Raw genomic sequence first — 9,362 nt, forward strand, 5'->3', positions numbered from 1 at the left:
TCTCAAAGCATCTATCTGACTTGATTTTGTTGGATATTTCCTCATTTTGGCAAGCTGCTAGAGAGTATTGATTTTTTCTGTTGTGCTTACAGATTACTGTTCTCAGATAACATAGGCTAACAATTTTCAAAAATTAAGTTCCGTTTAAATGACAGTTTAAATTCTGGTTTTATATGCTTTAGAGTTGTCTTCTTGATATCTGTATAACCTTGTATAGATGGTAATATTACATGATGATAAACAATAACTTAGCAAACTGCCTAAACTATAAATGCAGCCTAACATTGTTTAAAACCTGAATCAGAGAACTAGAAGTTGGATACAATTTGTGACTGGATCCATGATTTGTCAGGCAGGATAACCCTCAATAATTTGATCAACTGATACTCAGCAGCAGTGTCTAGCAAGAGCCCTAGCCATGTTCCCCTACTATGTAGTCTGTTTTTCCTCAAAATGTGCCAAACACGAGCACTCTGGATCAGGCTATATTGCACATAGCAAACATTTTGCTACACCAACATGAAGTACATCCAGGTAATATGGGGGGGAACCAAGGCAGCAGAGCTATAGCAATAGTTTCAGTAATATCACGGTCAGATACCCCACAACTTGGTTAATACGTAGCAACTCAAAAGACAGGAAGACAGCAATCATGGGAAAAGTAGTCACATATTGGCTGTGTAGGGAAAGAATGGATATTAAAGAGATACCATTCAATACCATTGAGGACTAAATGCTTCCCACACAGATAGGCATAACAAGACAGAAATCTACCAAGAAAAAATAATGTACGCAATTAAAACTGTCTTTCATACACTAACAAATAATGACATATTTAAATCATACTTGACTTTAATGTATTAAGCACAGAATAGGACACACAGCAAACAGAGATACAAAGCTCTACCGGACAGAGGACAACCTATGGTTTAAGGATTACAAGGTAATTGCATCACATGAGGATTTCTATGATCGTGGAGCATCTGGAGTAAATGAAGGAAGAATGACACAGTGACCTTTGGAACAAAGTCTTCTAAATGCTAGAGCACAGACTGGCATTGAGGAAAGAGAGGGAAAAAGAAAAAAGCACTAATTATTATTTTTGTAGTTTGAATTTAAACTAAACTAATCCCCAACTTAAAAAAAAAAAAAAAAAAAAGAAGACATTTTTGACAGTAGTTTAAGTATAGACAGCCAAGCTAATCCCCTTTTTACACTAGCAGGGTGAAATGAATTTGAGATTAGGGATTTTAGACCTCCGTGTACCTTGTTTTTTTTAATTCTTCCTCTGCAGCACACTGGAGTTTATTTGAACTCTTGAACTTCAGAACTGTTCTGTTCCTCTGCCTCCTAGAGGGTATAAAAGAACTGAATGAAGAGCGAAGGCAACAGAGATGATGAAAAGTGTGGAACGGTTTCTATATAGGGATTGGTCATGCATACAAGAACTCTTCAGTCTGGAAATGAGTGACTGACATGTAGGGTTTAGTCAAATAAGGACTATGGAAAGGATGAACAGAGATTAACTCTTCACTGTTTCTTCCAACGTATGAACTGTGGGAAGCCAGATGAAGCTAAGAGGAGACCAGCAAACAAACAAAAGGAGGTGATTCTTCACACAGCATATATCAAAGCTGAAAGTTTACCTGAGTTCAAGGGCAGATGTAGGAAGTCTACAGAGTAAATCTCCACAAAGCTTTATTAAACACACAGAAACCATACCTGGCTCAAGAAACTCCTCAGCTGTAATTGACTAAATGCCAAAGAATATGTGGGGCAAGTATAGTCACATGTGGCTTCTTCTGACATTCTTCCGTAGGCACCTGGTTTTGGCTGCCGTCAGAGGCAAGATACTGGGCTAAAAGGATTTTTTGGTCTGACTCAACACTAGAACATAAGAATGCCTAAACCCAGATCATATTACTAGGGTCAAGAGTCAAATACAAGAATAATATGAGATCAGATGACTTTAGAGTCTATTAGTATTACATTCTATTAAAATCCATAGGTAATTAGATTTTTAACTAAGAAAATGGTTCTATCATTTTCTGCCAGTGAAAACACTTGCTTCATTTAATGGAGAAGTTATCATTATTCACAGCCATTTCTAATATTAAATAAAAATTCTACAGAAGAAATAAATCAAATTTCAGGATGATAGAAAATTATCTGTGCCTGAAGATGGCATATCTTACAGTTTTTCCACACAATATCTTGTGTGTGTGTGTATGTGTGTTTAGTAAATAGCTGTTACTCTAGCTGTGTGTGGCATCTCAGAATTAATCCTGGCTACTTTTTATTTCAGATTAAGAATGCTTGGAGAAGATAATTCTGAAGATCAGCATGGTACAATGTGCTAGTTTCTCTAGCTATGCAGAACAACATACCGGGTATGCTAATTACTAAGTATCTGAGGGCATCAGTGTTCATCTGCAAGTTTCTTTAGCTAACACACCTATGGTGGCTATAGAGCAGGAAAAAAATCCTTGTATTCCTCATAAAATTAGTACAATCTTTCTACTTTTAGCACAGTTAACCAGCCTCCTGATGTAAGGCCACAAAACAAGACTTCATGTCACACGAGGGCCCAAGCTAGTGTCTCAATGCTTGTGTATTAAAGGAATTAAAGAAGACTCGGAAGCTGCTCAAATCTGCTGAGCAGGGTTAGTTCACATCATGAGATCACAATTTGATCTGCTTTTCAAAGAGACTACAAGAACACACCAATGGAAATGACACTGAAGGAACAATTGCTAGTATCATTACCAAACTTTCTGAACTTTGTTACTTCAGAGGCATAAAAATTTAAATCAGCTTCCAAGTTATTTTTGTAGTGGAGGGAGCTGCCCTTATTGTATTAATTCCAGCAGAATGTATCATTAGGATTGGACATATAGCAAAACAGAACTAAGAGAGCTGGAAATAGGAGTATTTAGAAAATAACATTATCTGCAAGACAGAAAAGACGCTGTGATTTTTATCTATAAAGTTATCAATAAAGTAGAAACAATATTGAACTCTAAGTCACAATCATCTAACCTTCTTACACAAAAGCATCAGTTCAATGGGTCTCAGCCTGGCACGCTGTGCACCACGTGCGGAGCGAGGCTGGGCCTCTCTGCCCTGCAGTCTTAGCCAGAAAGCCAACCGATGGTTCGGCAGGGCCACCCTGTGTTGAAAATACGTAACTACACGGACAGATCCTTTTACTTAAGTGTACGCTATAGGAAATAGTGTATGACCGGTTTATGTGCAAAACAACAGTTACCATCTGCAGCACGTGCACAACGAAGTATGGGTTTGGGGTTTTTTTAATCACAGGTCCTTCACTAAGAGGTGCACTGCTCAAGACTTTCATTACACTGCTGAATAACAAAAAGAGACTGATGCTACAGTTATATAATATTTACATGCAATCCCAGCAAACGAGGTAGGAATGGCAGTAGGTTTAGCTAAACAATAAAGAAAAAACAAATAACATTTGTCAGCAAATCATCGAAGCAGTATTTGTCATCAGTAATTAATTACTCAAAAGGAAGAGTATGTAAACAATGTATTTGATTTACTCAGTAGCAATTGTGGTGCCAGATATGCTTGTGTAGATAAGGATTCTGGCTAGCAACGGTTTGTGTACATACAAACAGCAACTTAGTGATAACTGATTTAGAACAGGCCAAAGTCTCACCTTAAATTGTAACAAATCTATACATTTACTCTTTGAAAGCTTGTACTATGAATAACAGGAAATTAAAACTATATACATACATAATAATGTTGAGAAAAAATATTTTTAAGTTTTTCCATAATCTCTGTGTAATTGTTACTCATATTCCTGCTTGTAGTCAGAATTATAGTTCTCCACTATCTTAATTAGCACCTCTACTCTCATGAACCTGTCTGTACAAGGGAAATATTTCACCATATACTTAAATAATTTCACAACTGCTGAAAACATGTTCTGATTGTCTGTGATCATTCTGTTAGGGTAAGAAAGGTACCAACACTATCAGTGCACGTACAACAGGTGCCTTGTAAGCACTCCTCCTGTCACAAGTTTAAAAGCAGTTTTCCCTGAACATAACAAACAGGAAATCTTTTCTCTGGCCAGTCATATAAAACTATTGTTATTTGCTACTGAGCTGGGTAAGGGATAGAATTTTGTGATATTACTAGAAGACTGACTAACAACAATGCACACAGCACAGAATATTTCAGACTTTCTATTTATAGTGCAAGGTACACATCTTTTATTACATTCTGGAACTCATCCCAGGGTAGCTCTTCACTAAGCTATTTTCTCTGGTGATAATGAAGCACTGAGAGCGTTCTCATTTGTACTTGCTACCTCAAGGGCTGCTGTCACAAACAGTGTTTTGAAAGAGCTTAGACATGTCTGGTACGTGTCTACTCCTACACTGCACTTCCCTCTGCTGTAGTTGCAGAGCAGAGACGTGATAAGCTGCTGCACGCCACCGCAAGATCCCATTATATAGGAGACCCTTCTGTAATCCAGAAAGCAACATTTAAATCAGCTATGAACTAGCCCATAATTCTCTGACCAAGGCAAAGTGTGCCACTTTCACACTGTTAGTGCCATTGGACTGAGTTTGTTGTAAAACAGCTATAGCAGTCCTGCAAATACTACCTTGTTGCCATGGCTGAAGGACTAAGGGGTTTAGACTAGGAACTTCCTCCCTTCAGCATCAGCAGGCACACAAGGTTACTAACATCAGTTTCCAGCATCTCAGCAGATATATGATACTTGGTGATCATTATTCTACAATCACTTAGCAGACAGACATCCAGGGGATCCTTCTGAAGACAAAAATTAGGATTTTAAAAGTCTTTTTTGGTACAGCTATTCATTCAAGTTATGCTATACAGATTTCCCATGCATCGGCTACGCTGTAAATTGTTGCAGGCATGTTCTTTACAGCGTGGAGGGATAGATGCACTTTGAGCAGAGGCTGTAAGCCCAAAGGCTCTCAGCATCTTGAGGTGAAATTCTGATTCTCAAAATAAATATGAAAAGCTGGAAATATCAATTACGATTTACATTTTGTGGTCTTAACACAGCTGTCTGAAAATACTCAGTGGTAAATTAAGAGATCACCCACCAGAGGGAAGCTCATACTTGCATACAAAGAAAAATAAATAATTCAAAGGGTGAATGAAACACCACCCTAATATTCAAGCCAAAGCAAATTCTACTCAAAATGTTTCTTAGCAGTAGCATAGACTTCTTGAGCTTGGAAATTATTTGCCAATCTAAAGGTAACAAAGTTTCCTGTGTTAATGCCTGAACTGTTGCTCTACATACACACAAAAAACTTCACAGGTTTAGATTGATTGGTTTTTTTAAACACAGAAATGCAGCCTAATTTCACTGCTGCTAATAGAATTAGACCAAAGCTTATGTGGTCAGAAGTCCAACTGCGTGTTCCTACATTAAAAGCCCCACCCACAACTGGTCACGAGAATGAGTAAGATACTGAGTTGTTTAGCCACTGTTGTGTTTAGCATGCTATTGAACATACTACACTGCTCCCCTTGTTAATGAGTATATTTGTTAAATTTCCCATCTAGTTTGTGTACTAGTGTAAATTCGACAAATTACAGTTACTATTAGAGACTATTAAAGACAACTAATAATCTGAAGTTTACACGGTAATCCAGCAGTCACACAGAGCTCTTCAGAAACATGCTCCCTAGCTAATGTTAACTCTAATATCTGTAATATTAAGTCTAATAGCCTGTCTTCAGAGTCTTACTCAAGGAAGTCTTAGCATTTCAACACCTGTCTGGGATCTTTTTTGAAACAGAAATCCCAGACTGTTGCTGCATTTCTAAGATTAATTTGTTTTCTTGTTTAAATGAAAGATAAAGCCAGAGGCAGAGGCCATCTGGCAAGTAAACTTTGACTGAAGTGGAGAAATATGTTTCTGAAAAATGTAGGGGCAGACACTTCGGAAATTCAACCAGATCCATACACCACTGGATCAGGACTATGCTAATGCTGATACCAATAGTTGTACAGGCAGTTGCTCTTTGCCACCAAAAGTAAAGTTTTAAAGAGGAAAATCTTACAGAAGTGTCACCCAGTGCTACAGGAACATAGGGGTTTTGTTAGGGATCCTTGGTAGAATGAAGACTGGCCACAGGGTTATAGTTACGACTAGAGCTTTATTATGACATTAAAATTTTTAGTATCAGCATAGCTTATTATCTACAATTTCTAGAAGTCAGCATAGCTTATTGGTACATGGAATTTTTAGCAATTATCGTAGCTTTCAGTTAAGCAGAATTTCTAGTAATCAGTATAGCTTTCTTATTATTTAGAGTCTGTAGTTACCTAGGCTTTTGGTCACCTGGGTCCTCTGCAGATCAGTTCAAATTCTTAATAATCAGAGTATGATGCAATAATCATAATCTAGATTCAGACTTTACCTAAAAGAACTTGCCTGTACCTGTGGCATTGGGTGACAAGAGGTACTGGGCCTCTTTCCTTGATTTCCCGCACCCCAATAAAAACCTGCAACTTCATTCAATCTAGATATGCCACTGGCAACAAATCACTAAAGAGCCCTTCCAAAGTTGCTTCTGGAGAAATAATGATGTGTATAAAGGTGATTTCATTAGAAGAAGAGACATTGCCCAGCACTTCCTTTTATTAGTTGATTTTCACAAGCGGTTTTCAAAAATTCCCTTTAGAATACAAACAACTGGTTTGGGTTTTTCCCCGACCCAATCTGTCCTAAATGTAGTTAAAAATAAAAGGAACTAGAATCATGTAGCAGATTAAATCCAAATTAAAATCTTTGCTACACAAATAGTATTTTGAAGATATAATACTTGACTTCAGTAGAGTTATTCTGGACTTGCTTTCGATCTCATTATACTCTTATGAGATCAAAACCAGCTAAGCTGATTTGGGGAAGGTGGTGTTGCAATCCTTTCTCCATGGTGAAAGGTACTTTTCAACTTAATATTATGCACTACATTTGCCTGGTTTGTAAAATTTACCTCAACGCTTAGGGACATAATCTGTATCACAGTCTTAAATTTAAGAGAGAGCGTATGTATAACTCCTTTTTTCTGTGCATCTTTTTTATGGAAAATACCCTTCCAGTTTCACTTCTGTGACTCGAACATTTCTGTTCGTGCTGCCGGTTTAGTTCCTCTTTTAACTTTTCTAAAATGAACTTCAAAAGATGATTTGACATCAGGATAACAAAATATTTTCATATTCTTTGGCCAGACACTGAAGAATTTAGGATTCACACAGGATTTGAATACTGCACGGACTACCAAGTTTCCTAGAAGATAAAGGAGATAAAGCTGCTGGTGCAGCAGGAAGACAATGTAAAAATGTATATTTTGTCTGGCACTGAGCATTTTCTCCTATAACCCTATATTCAGATTATTCTGATGCTTATTGTTTGGCTAAAGGACTGTAATTTCCCAGAGCATTAGAAATACAACTCCCACCTGCTTTATTGTACCAGTACAGTCTCACTATAGGACAAATGTTGATTTCTGTTATGCCAGTGTATTTCTAAGGCATGATTGACTGTTTTCTGCTGAATTAAAAAAGATGACCTGAAAGCAGTAAGCACAGTTTTTTATGCTTTGAAATGGAATTTCATGTCAAATACATCATGCACATTTGTGGTTTATCTGCCACCCTTCTTTTTTTGGCTTATATAAAATGCTGATTTATTCATACAAGCAAGAGTAGAAAAGCATAAAGCGGGTTTCTTTCTCCTCATAGATGTTCATTAGATCAGTGACTTTAACAAAGTAGCAAAGCTTTGAATAGGGACACTTTTGAAAGACCACCAACATGCTTTAAAAGCTACTGAAGTACATACATCTGTATAACTAAAAGCAAAGTCAGGTGCTGCACTGTGTTTTTATTTTTGCTTTGTATGCAGAAATGCACGCTGTCTTCCTAAACAACAGGAACTGCCATATGTGGTCAGATGTTTGTAAAAGAGAGCTTTAGGCTGTGAGCTCATATGACATACTAGTCTACAGAATATCAGAGAACTTTCTCTCGAGTAGTCATCTTCAAATAAAAGCAGAGTGCAAAGCACTGAGGATACTGGCAGCCAAGAAGAACTGAAAAATTTCCAGAATGAGTCAAGCTGAGGAAAGCAGCATCCACTCAACATGGAATATTGTGAGGTCAGTAGTCTGCATAATACTGAGCTTGTCATTTATTATTGGGACCCCTGGAAATTGCATTGTCATCTGGACTGTTTGTACAAAAATGAAACAAGTATCTCCTTCAGTCCTGCTGATCCTGAACCTGGCCATTGCAGATGTCCTTGTACTGATTACCTTACCAATTTGGATTTACTCCTTCGCCGATTCATGGGTTTTTGGAGTCATCTTCTGCAAAATACTGGTTTTCATTATTTACTGCAGCATGTATGCTAGTATATTTCTAATTACAGCACTGAGCTTGGAGCGGTTAATGGCTGTGTTTTACCCTTTCACAATACAAAGATACAAAACAAAAGAAAAGATTTCTTTGGTCATGTTCCTCATTTGGTTCCTGTCTATTACTTTCGGCATTTCTGTCATTCCATTTCAAGAGACAGAAGAAATGAACGGCAGACTACTATGCACATGTCGCAACTACTCTTCTAATAGACAGAAAGTGTCATATCTTTTGCTGGAGACTCTTGCAGGGTTCGTAATCCCTTTTTTAATTATTTGCACTTGTTACATGTGTGTTGCAAGAAGAATAAGCAGAATGAGTTACCAGTCTAAGCAGCGATCAGAACGGCTCATCGCCAGCATTGTGGTGGCATTCATTTTATGCTGGTTCCCTCATCATCTCTTTAACATCCTAGATATTATTTCAATTCAGATAGAGCTCTCTAACGAGGAAATGTCTTTGACATTGGATGAAATTGTAGGCAGAGGAGTGTACATCTCTGGAGCACTTGTATTCATCAGTAGCTGTATTAACCCTCTACTTTATGCGTTTGCTGCACGAAGATTTCAGAATCACCTGAGATTTGCCAAGATATCGAAGCTGTTTGAACAGATGAGTCAGACTGTAACAGAGGAAGACAAGAAAAAAAGTTTGGTTGTAACCAAACAAGAAGATACATTAGTAAACACAGAAAATCTCTAACAAACATAGCTTTAGGGAATAATGTGAATAATGTGATTCTGTGTCATTCCTTCAGTAGTTCTTTCTCCTCATGCTCTCGGTTTCATTTATTAAGCAGTCCAAGTAAAGCTAGAGACAGGTAAATGTTTTTCGGTTTTGTTTTGCATGTTACAAAAGAATTGGCATTGATAACCTAGTCCGGTTCCTGAGTTACTATCCACATCATGAAATCAGC

The 9,362-nt window shown here is 37.5% G+C and overlaps 1 protein-coding gene across 1 annotated transcript; it reads left to right on the top strand.

Moving 5' to 3' along the window:
• Window positions 1–8,137: 8,137 nt before the first annotated feature.
• On the top strand, window positions 8,138–9,148 carry LOC141963965 (leukotriene B4 receptor 1-like). The gene has a single exon (XM_074913718.1). It carries the CDS (start codon window positions 8,138–8,140, stop codon window positions 9,146–9,148), a length of 1,011 nt encoding a protein of 336 aa, XP_074769819.1.
• Window positions 9,149–9,362: the final 214 nt, after the last annotated feature.

This window comes from Athene noctua, chromosome 9, assembly GCF_965140245.1.
Source record: "Athene noctua chromosome 9, bAthNoc1.hap1.1, whole genome shotgun sequence".
Classification (NCBI taxonomy): domain Eukaryota; kingdom Metazoa; phylum Chordata; class Aves; order Strigiformes; family Strigidae; genus Athene; species Athene noctua.

Bases quoted from the DNA above. Each gene is read 5' to 3' on its own strand.
- LOC141963965 (XM_074913718.1), top strand. From the start codon at position 8,138: ATGAGTCAAGCTGAGGAAAGCAGCATCCACTCAACATGGAATATTGTG.